The sequence below is a fragment of the Ammospiza caudacuta genome, chromosome 3, assembly GCF_027887145.1.
Source record: "Ammospiza caudacuta isolate bAmmCau1 chromosome 3, bAmmCau1.pri, whole genome shotgun sequence".
In the NCBI taxonomy this organism is placed as follows: domain Eukaryota; kingdom Metazoa; phylum Chordata; class Aves; order Passeriformes; family Passerellidae; genus Ammospiza; species Ammospiza caudacuta.
This window is the reverse complement of record NC_080595.1, coordinates 36,551,395-36,576,759: the sequence shown is the minus strand read 5'-3', so window position 1 is coordinate 36,576,759 and position 25,365 is coordinate 36,551,395. Positions and strand designations below refer to the sequence as shown.

The window sequence follows — 25,365 nt, the reverse complement described above, 5'->3', positions numbered from 1 at the left end:
AATTGTGCTAAAATAACTGGTGCAGCAATCGAAAGAGGAGTGTGTCTGACTCCGTCTGCACACGTGGAGCAGCAATAAAATGAAGTGACTGCATTTCTGAGGCTCTATAGCACTGCATGCAGGAGTAATGCATTTGTTATGAAAACAAGCTTTCATTTCTCTGATCAGTTACCAACTGCCAGCAATATCAAGACATCCTAAGAAGTCCAAATCTTACTGTAGCTGTTTCCTTATCACAAACAACAATCTGTGAGACACTGACCTTTCACTTGTCAGTTGACAAGAACAGCTCTAGAAGCTACCAGAGTGTGACAGCATGTGGGCTTAAGTTAAATGGCATTATTGACCCAGAAAGGAACCTCCTTCTGTAGCTAGCAAGAGAATAAGGAATAAAAACCACAATTTGTTTATCCACACACAGGTGGAATCATTAGTCTTTGTTTAAGCAAAGACATATGATTAAATTCTACCACAAAAAATACAAGGAGAGAGTTAATTTAGAGTATGGAAAAATCATCTGACAGGCTTAGAGATTCCTACAATGATTACTGCATAAGCATGTGGCATAATGCAGATTCAGTCCACACACATAATCACCTCTAGGTGAGCAAGATCTTAGCCCCCCCTTTTTAGGGGGCTAAGATCAGTACACATCTGGTGGGTCTCTTACCTGCCTGCTCATGGAAAGGGGCATGGGTTTGACACCCAGGGATCTAGAAAGTTTTTATTTGGAAACTAGTACCATTCCAGCGGCTTCCTCATCAGAAATAAAACATGACTATCAGCTTTTATATAAACTGCTGACACAGGTTTAATTATATTAGTGCTGGCAGATACCAAGCAATCCAAATTGCCCTTTTCTGTCCCCCTACTGTGAACAGTCCCTTGAAGATTCTTCTTCCTTCATTGTACCAATGTGAAGATGGGGCAACAGCTGATATTGAGTTACCAGTGCTCATGGGAGCAGCCATGAAAGTGTCTCATTTCCAGAGGAGTCTTTAGCTTTTTTTGCTAAAGTAAAAAACCCTGACTGTTCTGCAGAAGTTACACATCAGCAGGAGTGACCTCTATAAATTTAACAAGGTTGGTCTTTCTAATCTGTCACAATACATGAACACATCTTTCTTTCATGTTAATAGTAAAAAAATCCTGCTAACGTTTTTAAAGTAATTTATTACAGCAACAATTATAACTTTTACAGGAATACATGAAAAGAATGCAAAAGGTTCCAGAAGAGCCTTCCAAGGAGACCAGGAACTGGACATAAACAGTTGCTTCCTGCTCTGAAGGTCAATGCCTTAAGCCGTACATTTGGTTGCCCTATTACCTTAGTTTGCATTGCTACAGCTGTTATTAGTAGCCATAAAAATCACCCAACTGTAAGTATTTGACTTGGAGGCCACTTCCTGGGGTGAATTCCAGAGGCTGACAAGGTGCTCAGTTATGCTATGCTGTCTTCTCTTTGCTCTAGATTTATTGTTCTCTCAGCTAATGGAAGAAAAAAAAAAAAAAAAAAGAGAAGCACATCCTCAACTGGGCTTAATCAGATAAAAATTTAGTTGGTGCACACTGTAAATCATTAGTAAGTGAGCCTCTCTGTTCTGGTTCCCTTTCAGTGGCATAAATGGATCAAATTGTGACCATCAGCACACACACACTTGGTATGGTACTCCACTTGGAATGGGATGGATCTTTCACACACAGCACCAGCTCAGCTTTTTACATATGCTCCTATACTACTCCTATTTTCCAAGCTAATTGTGTTTTTTGTCTCCTCTCATTTGCTGCAACTTCTGCCATGCTTTCCATTCAAATTGTTTGTTTCAGCTTAGATTTGCAAGCCTTGAAGGGATCCAAGCTAAGCACCATTTTCCAGGCTCTAACTCAGTACTACATTATCCAAAGCTGACCTAGCATTTAATTCAAGTGCACACAATGATCTGTCCCCAGTATATGCAATTTGCATTTTGGTTTGCAGGAACCATCATAATCCATCTTCACTATGACAGCTTTACAGTACAAAGATGACATTCCCACGTGTCCTCTTAGGGCCTTTGTACACTAAGAACTTTAAACATGCTAACTGTCCATTCTCTGCTTTAATTTTGAGCACATTCACTTGCGGACTGGGTAATTAATACCAATCCCCATCTCCACTGACCAGCTGAATAAGGTCAGATGAAGAACAATATTTGGCTCTCATCACTGATTTTAAATTACTCTTTTTTAGAAAATGCTGAGACATAACTCCTTTACTATTCTCAGATGGGATTTTAAAAAATCAGTGATCAATTTGGAAGATATAGACTACAGACATGCATATTCTCAAAATTGCACCATTCTGAAAAATTAATTAGAGAGAGGAAGGGACACGGGCTTTATTCTGGGTGTGCTCTACAGCTGTTTCTGAAAATGCAGGAGAGAGAACAACTAAATATCCATTCAGCACTATGCAGCACTAACAAATAGCAATCACTCCTCAAGAGATTATATTCTTTCAAATTCCATCAGTATAACCTATCATGGCAATTTTGAGTGGAAAAATAACAGCCTGATTCATCAGGAATTATTTTCCTCTAAAACAGAACACAGATCAAACCAAGGGTAGACACCACACAGCTTTAATGACTGTGTATGATTTGCTCTCTAGGAAAACTGCTGCAAAAGAGAAATACAAGACAGTCATATGCAAGGTCTTGTGCATCTTGCTGCCCAATGCATTTAACTCTGGAATGCAGCACACACAGTAAATACTACCAATTCTTTACTCATAGCTACACTGTGTTTATACTTTCACAGCAAAACTTGTTCACCATACCTATCCACAGCATGCTCTTCCAGCTTTTGTTATAAATTACTGCCTGTCTTTGAACTACACTAATGTCAGACAGATTTGTGCTTTGCACATTGTCTAAGACTCTTGTCATTATTTAAATATTTGCATCCTTGTGGGCTTATTATTTCCTAATTTTTACTAGTAGAATTTGCTCATTTTATTACTATCTGAAAGTATACTATCAAGTCTTACAACTACATTCATTTCTTTCTCTTTAAAGTCAGCCTAAACTAACTTCAAATGGCACAGTCATACTTCTTTTTCTTCTTTTTATCTTTTTTTTAAACACTCTGACAATGAATACAAACTTTCTTCTACATAGGACACAAACAACAACAAAAATTCATTGCCCCAAGGACTTCGCACAAGAAAGTAAACAGACAAAATGTACTTCGCTATTGTTTAAAAATAAACAGTGATTAAAATTAGTGCAGGAACAATTGGTTGATATTTTTGTAAGCAAACAGAAGGATTATACTAACTGGCCCCTTGGGGATAAAACAGATTTACAACAGATTTAATTAAATGTATTTAATGAAATTCAAATATAATAGCAACAAACTAGCATACCATCTGAAATGATGCCTGAACTCTAGTAAACTATTCTGAATGGTAATAAATATCTCATTGTCATCTTCAGCTTTAATTTTGGCTTATTGCACTGAGAATTTTTCTTTGCACATGAACTGTTTTGAATGTTTCCCCTCAATTTTATTTAGTGGGTTTGCAATGTAAAATTTTCAGAAGCTACTTTTAAATTAATTTTTGAAAGGAACTCTTTATTCTATTTTAATTACTTTTTTTTTAATAGATTATCATGGACTGATTTCCTGCTCCATAGTAACTTGTCAAAAGAAGGATCACTGACCACAGGTTCAGTGCAAGGATAGTGCTGTAATCTGTTTAACTGGAGTAAAAGGTCCCACTGTCTCTTCACCAGGTTAACTATAGGCCCCTCAGAAGGCATCCTGCACAGACAGTTACTCTAGGACAGATGGAAAAGAAGATGGGCATGAACCAGCTCCAAAAGGTAGAGCAGTACCACATATGTGGGATAACAACCAAGCCCTCTGGAGCTAATGCTTCCTGATGCTCACTGCAGTGTCCCCTATGAACAATGGGGTTCATTCACAAAGGATTCAGTCTTATCCACCATGAAGAGATGATTATAAAACTCCCAACCAAAAAAAATATTACTTTTTCAAACTCATTTTTTCCATTTTCCAGCAGAAAAGCATTACTGTAAGGTCCCCTAGGAAAAAACAAACTACTGTAGGAGAATGAAAGGATTTTAATATTTCCTGGAATTACTTTTATAAAGTCAGAACTCAAGGCAGAGTAAACAAGAAAGATATATCCTGGACTCAGGAGCTTTTTGAAAAAATATGTTTCAAAGATACTAAAACCTAAAAACTTCAGAGGTCAATTTAGAACTTCTACAGCCTTTTTCTTTCCCAAGGGCATGCTTTCAAGTGAATCCCACTAAAGCAAAGTCCTTATTTGCAAGTTTCTTTTCTTCTCAGAAAGCACAGTAGCAGCTTGTTGTAAAAGGCAGAGTGTATGAACTCTGCACAGTTGATAAAAATTCCAGCTCAAGCTGTATTTGAAGATAAAAAAACAATCAACCAGCAAGATATTTTTAGTCAGTCCCTTCTGTTACCAATGTTTTTTCAAATTGTTCTGAGCCCTTATGATTTCTGTTTCATAATCCACTCTGATATTGATTCTTTCAGGCAGGCACAGAAAAAACTATCCTCAACAGACGAAATGACAAGATGGCCCTTTTTGTCCTGAGTGTAACAGCAGAAAAGGTTATTCTCTCATCTCTTCACAGGCTGCATAGCAGCCACCTAAGGCATACCCTTCAATCTTTCTCTACATCCACTTCTTAACACACCTAGCATAGCACAATAAAATTTGTTTCTTCCCTCCAAGTATTATTTATCCTTTTAGAGATATGGACTTTAAAGTCTGCAAAATATTATAGTTACCAATTCAACTGGGTTTACATTACATGTTTCCTAGTAAAATTTCACTTTTTCCCACTCCATGTCCATGCAACATTGAAAAAAATCTTGGGAGGAAATTCTCTAGTGGCCTAAGGACAAACTCTTGGTGTAGCAGAGTTGTGGCTACTGATAGGTCCTTTGGCTTTTTCTGGTAGAATCTAAAGATTCTTCAAGAAATTATGAATAAATATTTATACTCAATGTATTCAATTTGGGCAAAAGAATACTAGCATCAATAGCACTACCAAAGAACTTTTTTATCAATCATGAATCATATAAAATTTTCCAGCAGGTAGAAGGGGATACTGAGGAATAAAACCGTTGTTTTCCAGCATTTCTGTTATGTGTTTTTAACTTAGAGGTGCCTTCCCCCTCTCTCATGCTCAAAAGGAAATCAAGCCATAATAATCCTCCACTGCCACACTTGAAATCACCTTCCCTGGAGGACAGAGGAGGAATAAGGTGCTTTATTATTCATATTCACTGAATCATAAAATGCCTAGAGGCCACAGAAGTAATGGCCCATTGCACCGGTGCCAACTGTCCCTGGCTCAGAGACAAAGCACTGAGATGGCAGGGAGAAGTACCAAATATTCCTAATATATGATTAAGGTGATTGAGCAGTGAAGAGAAAAGGAAGCAGAGAAATCCACATCGCTGAGATTGGAAAAATCTCATAATCTGCACATACATAACACCCCTCTCTCAAGCCCCTTTCCAGAAACCTTGCATTAAAGCACGTCAGGTGTCTGCATTTCATCTACTTTTACATAAATAGGAATAAATCTCGATAAGCTGGGCTGTGGCAATGTTTAAAAGGAGCTTTACAAAGGTTCTGAAGTGCAAGACAACAGTCAGGAGATCATAAGCATCACTACTAAATCCTGGCTGCAAATGGCATATCCCAGCATTTAGGATTACAGAGGCAAAGACCCTTGTGACAACTGACTAAGGATGAAAAACAATGAAAAGCCAGTAACATGAGAACTAGATTTTTCCCTCCAAAGCATTTAGCTGCATGAAAACAACTTGATCTCTCATTCAGCATTTACATCTAAAAGTAAAAAAAAAAAAATATATATATATATAAAAGCTTTAGGACACCTTCTGTTGCTCTTGTAATTTATCAAAGAAGCGTGGTGGCCAGGAACCTTTTGCTGCATTGTTCTCTTAAGTCATTTGAATAGTGTCTTGTCATATTATTTACTGGACGGGACAAACAATAACATTTTTGTTTACATTAGTTCAAAGCAAAAGTATTAGAAATCTCAACAAGCGTGCAAACTAAGCCTCAGTTAAACCTACCCAGCATTGCAAGACTCTTCAAAATGACTTCTGTAGAAACTGGTCCAAATGCAGACAAAGCTTCCTGAGTGCATTTTCCCTGTCAGTCCTGTCTCTGATCGCTGCCATGATATATTGGAATCACACAATTACAAATCATGTCACATCCTTTTCTACCTCCTGCACGCTAGCAACAAACTTCACACAAAGTCTTCAGGGATCACAGAGACTGATCAATTAAGCACTGATAGTATCTCATTACATTTTCTTGTGATGCGCTCTCTATAATTTCTTTAATAGCACTTGAATTAATTTTCCATTTTCTACGTGGCACTGCAATAACAGAGAAAATATACAAGAATAAAACAAAGAGATGACTGTGCTTATGAATTGTGTTTAAATCCAGCTACATTGCCTAGCTCCAGCAGCCTGAAACCTGTCAGGAAGAAAAGCAATAACAAACCATATCTGTCATCTATCTTTTACAGGAAAGAGTATATCACTATATGCTTCAAAAAAGTTTTGTTTTTTTTTTTTTAAACCAGGCCTAAACTGTGCTTTTATTAATAGTCTTGATGTCTTGATGTAAAGAACTGTCAGGATTCACATTACAGGTGTTTTATAATTATCCAGTGACACTGAGCATGCAGCCACAGCAAAGTCAGGGAAGCAGAAGGGATTTCATCAAGCAGAGCTTCCACTTTTAATTATTTTTCTGCCCTTCCCACTAGCCTTTACTTAAATTTATGCATATATTTAATATACAGTTACACATGCCACTTCCCCAAGTTAAAAAAGCATCAATTTGAAGTAAAGCTGGACAGACGCATGTATTTGGTTCAAAGAGCTCTCACAATAGAAACATTTCATTTGCACACCAACACACACAGCTGTGACCTTGCACTGGTTGCACAACTGACATTCACATCTACCAGTCACACCTGAGACTTTCCTGGTGTACAGAACTCAAGTCCTCAGACCCCTGAATGACAGATGTGATGGTAACTTCAGTGCTCTCATGCAAGGAGGAGCTACAGATCCTTCTGCTGAGGTTTGCTAGCAACATTAGCCACAATGACTACCAAACAACTTCTTGGAAGATGAAAGCTCATTACCATTCCCTTAGCCTTTGGAGCAGCTCTGAATTCTGCTTGAGAGGTTATGTGGAAGTGAAAGGTGAAGTGCAGTTTCATTTCTTAAAAGATGTTTTCCTTAGCTGAGAGGGGCTTTTTCTCATCCTTGTACAGATGCAATTCTTCCTTTTACTTCATAAAACACATCTTGACACATTCAAAGTTCAAAAGAATCTGGACAATCAGGTTTCTGCATTCATTTGTCACGAGCAGTTCCAGCAGGCTCTTCAGAGCAGGGTGACACAAGAAGAGCATGGAGAAAAAAGCTTCCCCATTCACCAACCCAGAGGGGAAGTGGAGGCCCCTCTGAGTGCAAGATGCCACATTTGCTCCCATCACCACAGCTGTTGTCACACTCTGGCTGATCAGATCTTACAGGGCTGATGTTGCTCTCAGTCTTATCTGTATTACACCAATGTAGCCATGTCAGCTGCAAAGCCATTATCCTGGAGTGAGACAGAAGAGGGTCTGGTCCCAAATGTATTCTATATGACAACACCCACCTCTCAAGTCCTCAGTGCCTTGGAATGTAAGTGGAGAACCAACCACTTTAACTCAAATCTACTGAATTACAGAGAACTGGCCCAACAGAGAAGTTGCTGCCCCTCTCTGATGCCATTTCAGAAGCACTTTAGAGAAAAGAAAACAATGGCTTTACATGATAGCTCTGTGGAATCACATTTCAGAGTTACATGAGTCTCCAGCCATACTTCCCTTACTTCCCACAAGCACAGAATTGTATCAAAGATTATTTTGTGCATAGTAATATACTTCTCCATGTTTAAAGTCTCAAATACTTTTCTAAGAAGTCAAAGAACAGAATTCTACAAAAGGCACAAAAATATGGTGTTTCTAAATCTAATCTTAATTCTATGTCCTATTTGTGTAAAGCAATGTGAGAAGCAAACATCTTAGTCAATGAGACAGTACATTGATTTGTGGCTTTTTTGAGTGATATCCCTTTGGAATTTAAAGGGAAGCTCCTAAAAATTGCTTTCCAATTCCTTTGTCATCTCCTTCTGATCTCAATTAGAATGAGTTGCCTTTGGTTTAGTACATTTCTTTTTCCTCTCTTTGCAACAGATGCTGAAAAATTAACAAAATACAGGAGTATCACCCACAGGACTGAATCTTTATGCAAAAGTAAAGACCAAAATGCTTCTCAGATGAATGATTCAACCCAAGAGAACTTTTAGAATCTTCACACACTTCGGTAAGGAATTAAAAAAAGAAAAAAAGTTAAAATCATTCTGAAATGTACAACACTTACATGGAACTCTGGAAATGTTGTGGAAACCTTTGGAAAAGCACTTTTCACTGATCTGTTTATCACAGGCCTCTCTCCAAAACACAGCACCTCTCACCCACTTTCAGAAGAGGGGAACAAAGAGGTCATCTAAGCACTGAGTATCCTTCTCCCAGAGCACCCAGTAATGTCTGTGCCAGCAAAATTCAGTGACAGATTCAGAAATTCTAGTCCTTACCTACTATTGTATAAACTTAAGCCTTCTCCACAGATCCTAAGATATCAAATACCTTATTATATATAGCAATTTATATCTGACTTTTTTAATCCTAATATCATAAAATAGGGAACTTTTTATTGCCCATAATCCTTTTATGAATTTTCCTAAGCTTTTGGCCTCAATAATTTTTCTAATAAGTTCCAAAAAACTGTACATTGCATTAAAAGTGTATTTCCCTTTACTTCCAAATTGGCTATAGTAGCTCTCTATGTTCTCTAGGTTCTCAAACTATGAAATAAAGCAGGAGCTGACCATTTTTCTCTCTAGTTCTGTGCCACCTTGTTTACATCATAGGAAATAAAAGGACAATTTTGCCTCAATGTATCAGTTTGTCTTCGCCCTTCTCTATCCCATCTCTACATCAGTTTTCTCACTGCTGAAACACCTTCTCTCAGTTTCTATTTTTTTCAATTAATGCAAGCAATCAGCACAGCTATTATTTCAGAAATGAAACTAGTCTCACATGGACAAAATCCTTAAGCTACAAGCAGGGAAGGAAACCAAGACTACAAATCCTCACTAATTGTGATCTTCTGGCTTTTGCTAATTTGCAGGATTAACTCGCTCCTATAATAGTCCAGATTTCTTCCTCACATCACAATTGAGTCACGGGGTTTTCATATTCACAGGATAAGCCTATTTAGCTCTTTTCAGTCCATGGGATACCCTTTACCTCTTTCTTCCCTTGGTCACCACAGCATCATGAAGGGGAAAAGTAATGATTCTAAGGTCATTAAGCCATGCATAAAAATGCCATAAGAGATCAAATCGTGCCAGAGTAATGCAAAAAAATAAAACTCACCTACAGTTCACATAGACTCCAGTTTCCCCCCTTGAAGATATTAGAAAAGCAGTATACAACTGGGCTGTTAGTTGAAGGGGTAGACAGGAGGAATGAAATACAAATAGCCAACTCCAGTAATATACAAATTGGATGATCAAACAATCATGGCAAAATGTCAACTGATGACATACACTGACTTTAGTGGGGTCATATCTAATTATTGGTGACTTGGTTTAAAAAGGCTTTTAGCCAGAGGAAAGCTACTTCAGAGATAACAACTAATGCATGGGGGAAGAGGGCAACGGAGATAATCAAGTAAGGATATAATTTCAGTGCCAATGAATTTGTTTGACAACCTGTTTCTTAGTCCAGTCAAACAATCTTTGTAAATAAAATTCTTGCACTTTCAGTATATAGTCTGATTATGGAGTCATTTTGTTAAGAGTCTACGTCACAGAATGAAAAAAAAAAAATCAGTGCAAAATTTGCACACATCTGCTCAGCATCATCATTCAGGAGCTCACAGTAATAGGAACAATTTTACTACATTCAGGGAGCCATCATAGTCAAACATGGATCTCATACACATGGTGACTGAACTGCTTTTGAAACATAAGCCATCCTAGAAATTCTGTACCAAAGCCTAACTGCACAAAGGCAAAATACCTCCTGCATTTGGTATCTCAGGGAATTGTGTGTGGTTGCGGAAGAACACAATACTAGAAAGGTCAGTATACAAATCTGGTTTTTTGTTGTTGCTAAGATGCTTTGGTAAAATAGGTCTGGCTCTAGGAAGCATGAAATAATTACAGAAGACACCTGTTAGTCAGCAAATGGAACAAGTAACTTGATTTCTGTACCTTGCACTATATCCTTTAGAAGCTACTTGAATTACCCTGGCACCAATTTAGCAATCATTAACATTTTATCTTCATTCTGCTGAACACTAAGAAGGAATAGAAGCAGCAGCAAACAGAAGATAAATAAATTATACAGCAAAGGCTTGGAAAAAACTTGGAATTAAAATCCTGGATAGCAATACCTCCCGCACAGGCATTGGTTCTCCATCTTGCACCCAAATCCAGCCATAACCAGTTTCTTTTTTAAAGCCTGGGCCTGAATGAATTGATGTGTTATATGGCAGCCATGACCTAAGTAAACTCCAAACAAATCATTCATCACAGCAATGCTGCAGAACAAGCTGGTACATACTCAGAGAACTGCTCTTCTAAACACACGTTATACATAAAGAGGTAACAGAAAGCACATATTGTAGGCTTTCATCAACTGTACACAAACAAAGCCTTTTATAATTTTGAATAGGTTTGAGATCATTATGCCTGGAGCCAAAAGGCTCTCAGTAGTTTAAGATCTAATTTTCCAAACTTTTGGTCAAAAGAGTCTTTTGAAGTGCAGGGGAGAAAGGAACACTTTTTCTGTGAATATGTTCTTTCACAATGTCCCTACTCAAATCCTCACATGCACTGTTTTGTTGCTTACGAAAAGCAAACTTCACAGTCTCCAGGTCAGGAGCAGGAGGTGCTCACTCACTTCAGCCTCTACATTTTCTGTTACCCATTGTTCCCTTTTATAGCCTAAATTGTTCCTGGAACTGTTGACTTTCTCCAGCTCTTCATCTCATTCTGACCTTCCTGTCACTCAAATCTACCAAACACACTGTGCTAAATTTCCTTTGTTTGCCTTTCGAAATTATCTGCTTGGAGATATGAAAGATTCATGTGCAGATCCAGGAGGGTAACTAGAAGACAAGGAAATGCCTACTGTTTTATGCTCTGGGGCTACCAACATGATGAAGCTAATACCATGCTGTTGGTTTAAAGGCACACCAACATGAGAGCCAAGCAGGTAGTTTAACGTTTTAGTAAAAATTGGAGGACTTTAACTCTAGAAAAAAGTGCAATCAGCTTAATCTAGTCACTATTATCAACTCCTTTCCCTTTGAAAGCAAACCCTGAATCAGTCGGAACTCCTAAGGACTCAAATCTTATTCTTTAATGTGGTGTTTTTGTTTTAGCTACTTTATCAGCTTGTGATAATAAAGTAATCAAAGTGTTATGCATTAAAATTAATATTGCATTCTCTATGAAAATGACAAGAAGCAATAATTTCATGAAGGAATTTGGACTTTTCATTCGTACATTAGCACCCCAGGCCCAGAGGGTTTTTTTCTCTTTGGAAGTGTTCAGTAATCACTGGTAACTAACAAAAGTGCACTTAACACTGTGGTATCCTGTAATTCACACCAGCAGCTGCACAAATAATTACAGCCCTTCTCAGGTACAACCTCAACAATTTAAAAGAGTTTTTTCTGAGCAGGGAAGGACTGAAATCCCTCTGAATGGTAGGGAGATCCACAGAACTCGTTACAAGGGTCAAAAGAGTCTGATCCATGAGGCATACAAAGAAACACTACCTGCTGACCAGCACAGAAAGAGAACTATTTTCAGACTGAATCAAATTCTGCCAAATTTTGGCTGGTGTTTTTCTACATTTATTAAACAGAAAGAGGTCAGTTTTACCCTGACCATTTCAGCATTCCTGTTTCCACAGAAGAGTTGTAATGGGCCACACTCTTTGTTTAAGACCAATCAATTCCATTTCCTTGCCTCTGATTCCCTGTTTTGCAAAAGTACCTACCATCAAAATTTGATTCAGCCTCCTTTGAATCAGGCCCAGAGGACATCACAGATCTTTAGAACCAGACTTTTGTTTCTGTTTCAGGGAGTGCATAAATATGGAATCATATAAAGCAGGGACATTGGAGACTGATTGGGTTATCTACACCATCTCCCAATCTCCAGGTAGGATCAGTTTTGCCTAAAAAATTCTTAGCAGCTATTCCTCTGATGTTAGGAGACTCCATTCACTAGTTCCAATAATACATCCATGAAATTACTAGAAATTTTTAGATCTGACATGCATGGCCAGTTAAATCTGGTATACTTCCAAATTTTTTTTCAGATTTTAAACATATAATACATTACTAAAGCTGTATGTATAAATTCCTAATTGTTTTACTTACTCCTCATTGGAAAGTGCTCTTTCTGCAAAATTAATTGAATAGTGGCATTTAAGATTTGTGCTAAACTACTGCAGCAGTTCAGCTTTACAATATCACGACACTCCCTTTTATATTAATTTATTTTTATTCTTTTTCTACTGAAATTAAAACAAAAATAGTAATTAACTGCCATATCATGGTTTTAATTTTAGGCAGGCTGGTAGAGAAGACACTAAAAAGGGAGTAACATCCTGCAACTTAAAACTGTAGTAATTTTTAGTACTTAAAATTGCAGTGAGTCAATTCTGAGCCACAGAACATCACTTTCAAACTAATGTTTTCTCTTTTTTTTTCATTATACTTTAAGGAAGACATCACAATCTGTTTTCAAGGTACTCAAGCATTTCTTTCAGGTTATCTAGACTGTCTAACAAAATCTGATTTACAATGGGACATGTCTACCACAGGTGCCATTAAGTCTAGAGCCATGAGACTGACTTCTCCCTGGACATCTGTTTAACAAGATTATGATGTGGAAGGGTACTGCTCTTCTCTGTGTGAAGTGCAAGGCTTTTTATCCCAAGACATTATTTTCTACTCCTCTCAGGTAACGCACAATGAAGTTTTTCTAATCACTATTCTTAAGGGGAGACAAGAAAACTTAATTAATATATAGACATTCACAAGTAAGTAGGCTAGCACCACTTTTTTTAAATTCACCTCCAAATCAAGAAGGGTTCTAATTAAGATGAGATAAGAGATTCATCTTCCTCGTCCCCTTCCCCAGCAGAGTTTTGCAACTATAAGTGCATAACAAAAATGTATTTATGTGGGACAGAGATCTAAAATGTTTTGAAATGATGTAGCAAGTAAAATTGGTTACTGCACACAAAAGCAGAAAAAATCTTGCATCTTACTAATATTTGAAATTACAGACAAATTACTTTTCAAAGTTTTTTTTCTTACGCAACTAATTCCCACTCTTAACACAGATACTATGTAAACAAACATTAACATCCGTTTAGTGTGCTTAAGGGAAAAAGCTATCATTATTATTTCTCAGCTGGAGAATTAAATGTGGCAACTTGAGTACAGTGAGACTTTTAACATTTGAGAATAAAATCTTAAAGGAAAATATGAAACTCACAATCAACATATTCTAACACAGACCAGCCTTGCTAGGCTTGTTTGGGATTATTTTTTTTTTTGTAATAAACAAATTTTTTTGTTTATTTTGTTGTTAGCTGGGGCTTTTGGTTGGGTTTTGTGTTGGCTTTGGGGTTTTTTTGGCTGAGAGGTGTCTTGAGAGCAGGCAATCTTTTCTAGTTCAAGGTTATTGAAAATCAAGGGTAGGGAAGAGTTCTGAATTTAACTGAACCCAAACTACAGAATCAGTCTAGACAATTGTGAATATTAGATTTGTCTTCGTGAATATTTTTAAGATAAAATTAATCATCAAGGAAATTCAAACATTATAAAAGGTAAACAAACCCCACAATTTCACAGACCATGAACCTAAAAGATTGTGAATTCAGTAAAATGGAACTAATTTTCCAATACAAATAACAATTATTCAGATTTGTTAAGCTGCATTCTTTGGTTAGTTTTTTTTTCCTTAGCTGAAGCATAGATCACATTTTTTTTTCTTAGATCAAAACTATGCTCACATACTGACCTACTCAAAAATTATTCAGGTTAAGCAGAGCATAAATCCACAAAAGCATAAAGTCATATATTTTCCAGACAAAATAACTGTACTTCATTTCTGGTTTTACCCAGTTTGCTTTGGTACATGACAATATCTTAATGCTTATGAAAACATAGCTTTTTTTCTGGCTATAATATCAGTTAGTTATACTAATAGAAGTTAAATATTAATTTAGGGTTCTATCTTGCAATATGTTCATAATTTAGTAGAAAGACCAACCTCTAAAGTTATTTACGTGCCTAAGGAAGCTAACTGGGACATTCGTGAGAACGTTTGTGAGACATTTTGTGTGAAGAACAGGCATATGTCACAATCTGCAAGTGCTTGGGTACTCTGAAAATCCCACCAGCTGCAGTGAGGTGTGTCAGGAAGCCCACCTCCTGTCACACCAAAAACCTTCTTCTGTGCCCTCTGGTGTGGATGGGTTCTACAGCCACTTACAGGTGTGGTGTACTATAAAACAGACAAAGAGGAAGAAAAGAACATGCTGAAAAGTACACGAAAACCTCCCAGCACTGCTAGGATCTGGAGATTACTGGACCCATTGAACTTGCTGGCATCAAGAATGTAGGCAACTTAAAACATGTCAGAGAAGTTAGTGTCTGCTCCATGTACCCAAATGATCACACACACAGAGGATGGAATAAAAGATCATCCAGATCCTTCCTGAATATCAGCTCAGAAATCACTGGTGCACTAGTGTCATTTTCCTCTTGGGAGTAACCAAGTGTGGCTGGCTCTCAGCTGTTGCTTGAGTATCTTGAGTGAAAGTGAGTGAGGACTGTGTGAGCAAATAATTGAAAATACTGTATGATTAGGTCTCTGCCATTAAAAACAAGAGCTCGGTTCTGCTGTCAGTAAAAGCTGAATTCATAGAAGGTATTCTCATTAATACTGTTTTTGATCTGTGTCTCCCCCAGCTCAATCCCCTGTCAGGGAGACAGTGATTTACAGCACTCCCTGTCCTAGTGCTCACTTACACAGGTGGCTCAACTCCTACCCCCACAGGAGCAAACAGTGTTAGTATGCCCCTGCCAGCTCAGTGGAAGGAAACAAGTATGTTTTGTTAATTGAAAAGACTTACTTGGTAGGGGTAGAGAGTGACTCCATTCGTTCTTGACAAAGACCAGGTGCCATCAAGGTACTGGTGGGCCTGGATGGCCACCGAGTTGAGAACATTACCATTGCTGGGGCTGGTGGCCATTTGAAAGCTGACCTTGGCTTGGTGTCCAGGAGAGCCATTTTTTTTCTCCACCCCGTTTCCAATTCCTAGACTGTTGGGTTTTCCACCATGTTTGTTGGCAACAAAGCCTGTGTAGTTGGATGGAGCGTAAGAAGCAGGCACGTAGGCCCAATCCCTGGGCTGCAGGCTGCCCATGTGCCGGGGGCTCACCAGCGTGGGCACGTTGGACAGAGGCGGGGGAGAGCCTGGCGAGGCATCGTAGTGTTCTGAGTTGGCAGCTTGCTCCAAAGTCAGCACCATCTGAATGGCCTCTTGCTTCAGCTGGTTCAGGTGTGTGGCACAAACATCACATCTGTTGTCCTTCTCGTTCCACGCCTTCCGAATGGTATTGGGAACCTGGAGCTTCTCATGAATCACCGAAGAGAAACCTGGGTCCTAAAAATCAAACAGAGGAGGGTAAGGGGGGGACAGGAGAGAAATGTTTAACCACAGTCACCACAGTGAAACATTATAACTGCATTTCAAAAGCAAATTTATGAGATAAGCTTAGAATGCAAACAAAGGCCATTAGATATAGTCAACATATGCCAGCAGCAGAGCTGAACAAAATTGAGAAACTGGATTGTGTTGGAAAGGAAAAATTCTTTTACTGATAAGTGGCAAATATAAATCCACTGCAAGCTTCAATGCATGGCAGAGAAAAGGAATTAACCTGCTTCACACCACTGCACCTAATTTCTGGCTTGAATGAAATCTGCTCTTAGTTACATAGGTGAGATTAAGAGCAACTCCACTATAGCCAGTGAACTTGTTGCAAGGTTCACAAATCCATCTACTCATCAACCTCAGCTTTTGCTATTCAGAATACCCAGGAAATACTTTCCAACAAAAATTTAACACTTCAAAGACAGCAGAAAAAAAAGAAGTACCACCACTCTCTCAAAAATCCTTTCCAGAATTCAAAACAGATAGATAGCTGATCAAATCATTTACCAAGAACACCCTTTCCAGCCAAAAAAAAAAAAAAAAACCTCTATGTTAACGAAAATTCTAGCACTATTTTGGGTATCTGCTGATAACATCAAAGTAAAGATTTTCTTTAAAAAATACAACATGTATAGAGTTAATAATCTGTAAAGAATTATTTTTTTGTCTGAAAGCATAGTTCTGATGCAAAACCACATAACCAGGTTTAAAGCCTCTTGTCTCATAGCCTTACCTCATGGGTAGATATTCGAACATCAGTGGTGCTGCGCACAGGGCAACATGCACCCTGATCTGAGTGCCATCACTGAAGTGCAAATAGTGAAGCCAAACAGCAATCTTAAAGCAGGCTTGTCACCAAATTGGCCTGGTTCTTACAGTATCACACAGTTTTAGAAACAGCAATGATGTGTGCACAGAGCAAAAAGTGACAGTTATTTGATGGAAATATTTCTTGGAATTTTCACACCACATTCCTGTGGTTTTACAGATCAGGCAGGACAGACTTCACCTGCCCCTCCCTAATTTTTAGAGACTTACTGGTGGATTTTTTTATGAGTAGTTAAAAAGTTTTTAAATCAAGAGTATCAGAATCTTTTTCTCTTCATCTTTGTGGCTTTAACAGCTTTAGCAGTAAAATCAGAGAGTGCATGTCTGTGTGAGGGAAAAAAAATCCACAAATAGACAGCACTCTTATCAAGTAATTAAGTAATTTGATGAACCCCATGCATTGAGATAGACAAATTTCTTGTCTTGATAGTTTGGCTGTGCTGAGAAAGTGGATAGGGGGTATAATATAAGGAGGGAGAGAATTCATTGGTAGAGGGTCATATTCATTATGATCCATCTTTATTATAGACTCAAGCATTTTATTTTCACTGTTTAACTACCGTGAACAGCTCCTCAGCATGCAGTGATTAATTGATTCATAAATCACAGAGCCTCCTTATGCACAGCAGCAAAAGAGCAGTTCCAGCCACAGAAGCCCAGGAGAGTCATATAAGCTGATGGGAAACAACAGGAGGCTGAGGTCTGATCAAGCCTCAAGCTGGTCATTTCTATTCCACACACAAAGGGGGTCAGAGCATCAACGTGTGTCAGGAAGGCAGGAACTGGATTCTGCACCAACCCTTCCCCATTAACCTTCAGGAAAGGGACCAGTGGAAATCAGGGGGAAAAAACAGGATGCAAAATATGTCAAATCACATTTTCCATCCCAGACCATAACTAGGTCAACAGATCACATCAGATATAGGCATCCACTCCATGATGCCAGGTGTGCCAGGAAATAATTCTCTATTTTCCCCATAATGAGCTAGACAAAGCTGCCTATACAGCTGAAGTGAGGTATGAGTCCTCTTTTCAGGCTGCTCCACATCAGCGCAGGAAAAATCCTTGCCAGTTCTTCCTTCAGCTAGCAAGTGCCACAGAGGTGGTTGCTGTTCTTTGAAAGCTAACTTCCCCAAAGCAACTGGGCTTGGACCCAGGTAATTGTATACAACATTCAGATCCAGCAGCAGTTGGAACATGGAAATTTCTGGATACTGTGAGAAATATTCCAAGGAAATAAAGCCTTCTCTAACATAAGCAAATGTCATCATGATATAAATATTCAAGTAGCACACCAACTTTAAAGAGTGCTGGACAGCAGTGAATTCAGCTTCATCTCAGTGTTAAAACAAACATCAGATCGTTCTGTGATACAACAATAAACACAGAGAGGGAGGGAGAGAAGAAGGCAGACTGTTCCTCCTCAGGAGCAGAAAGAAGAAACAGGCACAACCTGAATTGATTACTCCCAAGATTAGCCCTACTAATCTATCACAACCTACTAGATGGATAGCTCAGTACTGGATCCAAATCTGGGATATGAAACAGAAAAGTCTATGGGACAGCAAATTAATTTGGATAAACTCAGCTTCCAGAAGGACATTAGTCACAGTTTGTTCTCAAAACAAAACTGATAGAGCCTAGAGAGTTTACTTCCTTATTCTGCACTAGGCAGCTCTACTATAATTTCACAGAAATGGCTGACAGTCTTACAAAATATCTAGCAGGGAAGAGGCCACTTCTGAACAACCCCTATACCCTTGCTCAGAGAGCAGACACACTACACTTGCTGTTTCAGTATTTCATCTGCACACATTCCCCTAGGAATCCTTATCAGTTCAATATCTGCTCCCATACAAAAGTGATGGGCAAGCCTCACTGGATAAGCACTTTGAGCCAGCTGCACAGAGCAGCAGGAGCTGAAAAAGGTTACAGTCTCCAGTGAAACATGTGAGGTCTAAGAAACTCCACACTCCCTGGCACAGGAGCAGATTTGCTCGTGAAATTTGAGGTTGATAATGAAAACACCATTTATATTTTGGCACTCATTTCCAGTCCTGATGGAACAAAGCATAGTGACACTGAAAACTGAAACAGAACTTCAAAAATCAAGAGAGTTTGCTTTGAGTTCAGGGCAAAGGTTCATGATGGTTTCTCTTCTGGCTGCAATGTTGGGTTCACCCAACTTTCGTATAAACAGCATTACTGTAAACTCCTATTCCTATAATAAACAAATGGAGGCATGTAAGAGGTCTGAAAGCCTCAGAAGATCAGCCACAACACAGAGCATTGCATAAATGCACGAGGCAAGAAGCAAACTAAACAGAGTGCACACTGAGCTATTATGCAAGAAGCCTTTTCACATTACCTTTGAGCCCTCAAGGTCAAGTAAACACCAAGATAGTGACTAATCTCTCGTCTTTGCTCCTGAACTGAAAACCCACATGGGAAAGAAAGAAGCTGGAAGGAAATTTTGTATGTTAGAGACCTATCATAGGTGAACTGAGTAATTCTTGTTCTACCCAGTGAAAACATATACAGAGAATGGGCACTAGTTAAGAAACGCTGAAGGACACAGACAGCTCAACCAGGGTAAATGCAGTCCTGACTTCACAGGGGAAAAGGAACTGCATGATTACTGTATGACAAGGTAATGCAGAAGATTCCTCCACATCCTTCATACCCCTTCATGAATCTGCACCTTGCTGTATAGTGTTCACAGTGTTTTAACTCCATGTAGGAAAGCAGATGACAAAGAGAATAAATCCTTTCCTTCCTGCCACCCAGCTTAGAGCCCATCTTCCTCAAGAGAGAAAGCAAACAACCATTTCCAGCATGAAGCACCCTCTGCTTCACACATACATTTACACAAAGCTTACGAGAGACACAATGAAAGCAGGACATGCTCAGCTGGTGGACACAGAGACAGACAAGAAATAAAATGAACAACCTGCACTTTTACATGTTAAAAAGAATCTAGTTGATCATAGATTTATATACAAACACCTCACACACATCCTACTCTTCTGCAAGCACATAGCAAGCAGATACTAATATAGGTTACACTCACTAAGATTTCATACATAACTGTATTTTATTTGGTCAATGACAGCCTATGCAAGTCAGACGTGGTAGCCTTACATCTTTACCTCAGAGAAAAATCAAATATACAATGGATCTCAAGACCTTCTTGAACAAATTGTGTTCTTCAACACCAATATTACTCATTGCTCTTCACAGAAAGACAAAGCAGTCAATACTAACTAAATCACAGAGGCCAGCTTCTGCTTAAAGATGCTCACAGAAGACTCAGGGAGTTCTTTTGTTTCTGGAGGGGTCCATGCAGAAATGACTGCTGGTATGTAATCCATCACACAAGGTAAGGGGAGAGGTAGAGAAAAGCAATGATCAAAGTTCATCCCAGGAAGGAGTTTTCCAGATTCTCCCACTCCACAGGCCAGGTGTAGAAGGACTAATTGAGAAAGCTCCATAGGAGGGAAGCTTTACCCTGATAAAAAACCCCCATATTATTCCATGACTGTGCAAACATCTCTGCTCTAAACACAATGCTGTTAGTCAACAGTTGTTCTCTATTTAGGAAAAAAGGAGGAGGGAGGAGAAAAGAAAAAAAAAGAAAAAAGAAAAAATCTTCTGCATTCTCCTTTCTCTCTTGAGGGTGTACTTTCCAGCTGAATAAAGTGATTATACTTGTAATTTATTTTTCATAGGCACTTAGGCTATTGTCCAAGTGACTTTGCATCCTAACTTAAACATATCCTACCATCTTCTAGGCTACATTTGAGAGATTGCCTGTTTGCAGCACTCCAGAGCCCAAACAGTTGAAAAAACAGCTCCTCATGATTACAATGGCACAATTTCTGTTAAAGCAAAAGTAAGTCCAAATATACTGAAGTCAGTGGGAGGTTTCCTTCAAATAAGCATGACAGGATAAACACTATGACTCTAAATTAGCAGCACTGCACGATCAAACTGAGCTGGGAGCTCTTGGATAAAAATCAGTTCGTTTCATTCAGTAAAGATTGAATAATCTGAATTATTTCAGTTGGTGGGATCTCCGCTAGTGCAAGTGGCTGTCTGGTAAGTAAAAGCCAAGGTTGCACATGGGTCGGACCAAGGGGGCAGTAAGGTGGCCTCCCTTATCCTTTGCTCTGTACACAACAACTGACACCTTCTCTGGGCAAGACCACACTCCCTACCCTCCCTGCCACAGAAGTCACCCCTCACACCCAGCATGGCACCTTCAAATAAGCCATCCACTATCACTCCCAGCTGAGCAAATGAAACCAGCTCCTCTGCTAGAAAAGAACATTTCACTCTCTTCCTCCTGAAACTCTCTCCTTCCCCTAGCAGCAACATTCCCCACTGTTGCTCCATGTTGAGGACAGTAGAGAGAGTAGTCATAAGGAAAGCATAGCAGAATAAGAAAAAGCCTTTTTACATTAGCCTGTTTCCAGAAAGCCCTTGTAAAAGCACTCTCTTACCAACTGCAGTAAAACCTCAGCAGCATTATTATGCCTCACCTCTTTACCTACTGCCATTCTTGTCTGTCACACTTGAACATTCTGCTGCTGACTTGAGCCTTTCGTTTCAAAAAGGCAATGAGAGTACACCCTGTCCTACAGTCAGTATCTCCAAAACACATCTGGGAGACCAGTTCTTTTCAGAAAGAGGGGGAATTCAAAAATGAAGTCTTAATCCTGTCTGGTGTAACCCTCAAAACATTTGTATTTCAAGGTGTTTTTCTTGAGCTGGCACATACAACTGACATTTGGACTTCTATAATTTAACACTTGTCAGTACTAACCAGCCACTCTGCAGCCAGAAAAATGTGTTCATTTGGTTTAGGCAGTTTTCTTATCTGAAAGAGACAGAAAGTCTGAGCAGGGCTCACCTTACAAACTCACAGCAGCAGGAAACAGAAGACAGAAAACCCTGGGAAAATAGGAGGATTAAAAATGGGACAGAAAAAAGAGAAGAAAAAAGAGTTTTCTAATTGCTCCATGGACTGGCTCATGGCTCTGCTGATGGATCAGCACTGACGGACTTACAGCTGTACACATCTGGCACACAGGTGTTTGTGTTAGCATTCAAAAGCCAGGCAGCAGCCAGATTTTTAATTGGGTTGGGAAGAAGAGAAGAAACAGCAGCAGGAAAATCTAAATACACATGCAGTGGTGCAAATCCAAGTCTTGACCAAAGAGCTCTGCTATGCAGTTGTCTAGAGCTCTGCTACATCTCTTGCCACACCATCATAGGGTCTCCTGGAGAGAAGATTCTTCCAGTTATGTGGCAAACTCAGCTGTTGCTAAAAGGGCAGTATTTGTCAGCACCCTTTTGATAGAACAAAGAATAGAAACAAACTCAGAATTGCAGAAACCTCAACCCTTATGCTAGAAAAAGCAGCAGCTCTATTCTCCCTTCTTTGCATTGGATATGGAAAGATTGCATTTGCTTTCTTAGCCACCAGAGCACACTATGAGCTTGTGTTCAACGGATTGTTCACCTTGATCTTCTGGTACTTTTGTGCATCATTGTTATAAGCAATTTAGTATTGTGCATGGAGCCCAGATGTATTTCAGAAGCATTTTTGCTCAGGTTTCCAGTCACCTCTCAGAAATCAGTGGCTATTGTTACCTCTTCACACAGCTGAGGTCCAGCCACATATTTGACTCAGCTATTGTCAGGACTAGATACTTTCATGAGCTTACAAACTGTTAGCCTTACTAACCAAATGTTACTCTCACTCCTTACTACAGTGGCAGATATTATACCTTTTTTATACCTTTATAAAATCGCTCTGATGCCATTCAAAAAAACATTGTTCTGTGTGGTTGATATCCTTTTACCCACCCTTTCAAGATCATCTGGGATAAGCATAAAGCACGACTGACCTATGATTACATGGGCCAGACATGCTAAAATACTGGAATAACATTAGGGTTTTTTTGATCCTATCAAAACTCTCTATTATTAGAAGCCTTGATGAGCATCTAATCACCACATCACTTGAACCTCTTTGAGTAACCAGGCTACAGTAGTAATTCTTGTTCCGACACACACCCAAATTTCCAAAGTTTGGCGTGCCTTTCCTGAGAGGAAAGCATTAGAGATATTTAACAAATGATAGCACTGAGCCACTATTGACACAGTAACCACTGACTTCTGGAAAAGCTGTCATGCCTGAAGTGGGATAACTAAATGAGAAGGTCAGGAGAGTATTTGTGACACCTGTATGCTTACTGTTCCCCTGATTTAAAAGAGGTTTGTGGCAAGCTAAGCCACTTGTAACTTCTTTTCAAACATGAAAATCTTTCATTTTAAGCAAACAATCATTGGAAAGATTATTGTGGGGTTTATTCAATGATTTAGCAATCTCAAAAGAACTATTCAATATGTAAAATTTTGTAAACAAATCTATTCAGCTTCAGCACATCTACAATTGAGAGGCATCAGAGAACCAAAACCTTTTGCTCCTCTTCAGCTAACTTTTGTATCCTGCTTTTTTAAACCATTTATGCAGTTCACTCTTATGCTTTTCTCTCCTCCCTGAGGAGCATTATTATTTTTAAATTGCATGCAAGACCACTGTTTTGGAAGGGAAGAAATAATCAAAATAAGGAAAAAAGTCCATAGATTGATACAGTTGTTGGTGGGGGTAAAGAACTTTGCCTTTGAATTTCCTTTTAAATTTGGGCTATTGTGCTCTTCTGTTTAAGTCACTTGACTTCTGGAAAGAATATTGCCATTTTGTCCACTTCACACTGAGGTTCCAATGAGATGTGGCAAAGCTACCTTTCATTCATCTTGAATATGCTTTCCTCAAGCAACACTCTTTCAGGTTCCCTTTTCCACTTTCTTCTCTGCTGCTATCAAATTTCTGCCCATCTCAGCTTGACTGAAGAGGAGTTGGGAATGTCAAAGATATGGAGTGATTAGAATTAGAGCATTGCAAGTCTTAGTACAGAACTAATCATGGATAGTTAAAACCTGAAGAGTTGCAGTTTAACAGGGCCATTTGAAATTCACACTTTTAAACTGATCTTCATTCATGTCCTTGATCATGAAAACACCAAACAACCCATGAAATCTTAATCTTAGCAAGTAGAAGTAAATTTCTGCCCACTTTATTCAAATCAGATGGAGTTTATCTGCATGCCACCTAGGAAACAAGAAAACAAATATTGTTCCTGACCAAGGGAAAGGAGATCACAAAGACAAGTTCACAATAATGATGAAACCTCTTCCATGCACATTCACAGTCAGAAGCACATGAAAAACTGACATTTGGCTCTTCTGTTTCAGCTTCGCATTAGATAGATAACATTGCTAAGAATATGTAATTTGGAAATAGGAATGAGCCCCTTCTCTGAACTGGTTCTCAAACCCTTATACATGCAGAGCATTCCAAGCTGCACACAAACCTGCTCCTACCACTCAGTGGCAGTCACATCTCACACTAATATTGTTGACTGGGGACTTCCATCAGCTTTTTATCTCAACTGAACTAAACATGCAACTCAGTACTCACAGAGCTGTTACATGCCTTCTTTAGAAGTTAGTTCCTTCATGGGAATGCACCCAGGATCAAGCAACTAGGCCTAAAGAAAGCTGGAGGTTAAGAGATCTTGAGATGCTGAGAACTGTCCTAAGATAACTGTACAATCCTTTAGAGTAGAGAAGAAAAAGACAAAATACCTACTTGAAGCTGCTGGTGAGACTGGAAGGGGATGAAGGAGGGAGAGAGAAGAAATCGAGGCAATGACCTTTGAAAGAATTTTTTTCTCATAATTCCTGACACAAGCAATTTGAAAGTCTATTGATGGGATAAACAATTGCTGACCTAGAAGGAAGATCACAACTTTCCTATCAATGAGTTCTATGCCATCCTGCTTTCCCAAAGGACTTTATGCTATTTTGCTATGTACTTTGGACGGACAGAAGTTGCACGAGGGCATCCTGTAAGCAACACTGAGGTTTGATACCACCTGTCTGACACATACCAGGGCTGCTGCTCTAAATAGGGGCCACATACCAGGTACTGACAGTCCCCTGCTGTCTAGCCATGCCAAATCTTTCCCCTTCAGCAACATTTGGCCTGGTATGAGTATCACCTCCTTCTCACCCCAAGCCATTCACCCACAGAAGAGCTGTTCTGCTTCCTTCTGCATCAGGACTCTGCAAACTCTCATAATGCCCTAGAACAAACTACGTTCCAGTGACTCAGCCTGTTGGAAATCCCCTTTTCACCTCAGAGAGGGAAAGGCACCACCATTCTGTTCCTTTCCTGCCAGCAATACAATGGCCATGCCCCCTTCCTGGCTTGCACAGCCTTTTGGAGTCCAGCCTCAGGCTCACCAGGCTTATCAGGTGCACAGCTCCCAAACCCTCCAGGTACCCTCCAACCCTTCTCCTGCCCCTCTGCTGTGACACCACCTCACTCTGCACATGAATCCCAGCTCAGGTTAATCAACACCACTTTGGGTGTGCATAATATTGTTTTTATTTTTTATTAGCACTTGAGTTTGTTTTTATTGATACTGTGAAC

General features: G+C 39.1%; 1 protein-coding gene across 1 annotated transcript in view; it reads right to left on the bottom strand.

The window, feature by feature from the left end:
* The window catches only part of KIF26B (kinesin family member 26B), a 267,041-nt gene that overhangs the window by 166,045 nt on the left and 75,631 nt on the right, over window positions 1-25,365 (bottom strand). The window contains exon 3 of the mRNA XM_058802278.1: window positions 15,387-15,920. Coding sequence (XP_058658261.1) covers window positions 15,387-15,920 — 534 coding nt within the window. The remainder of the gene's footprint in view (window positions 1-15,386; window positions 15,921-25,365) is intronic.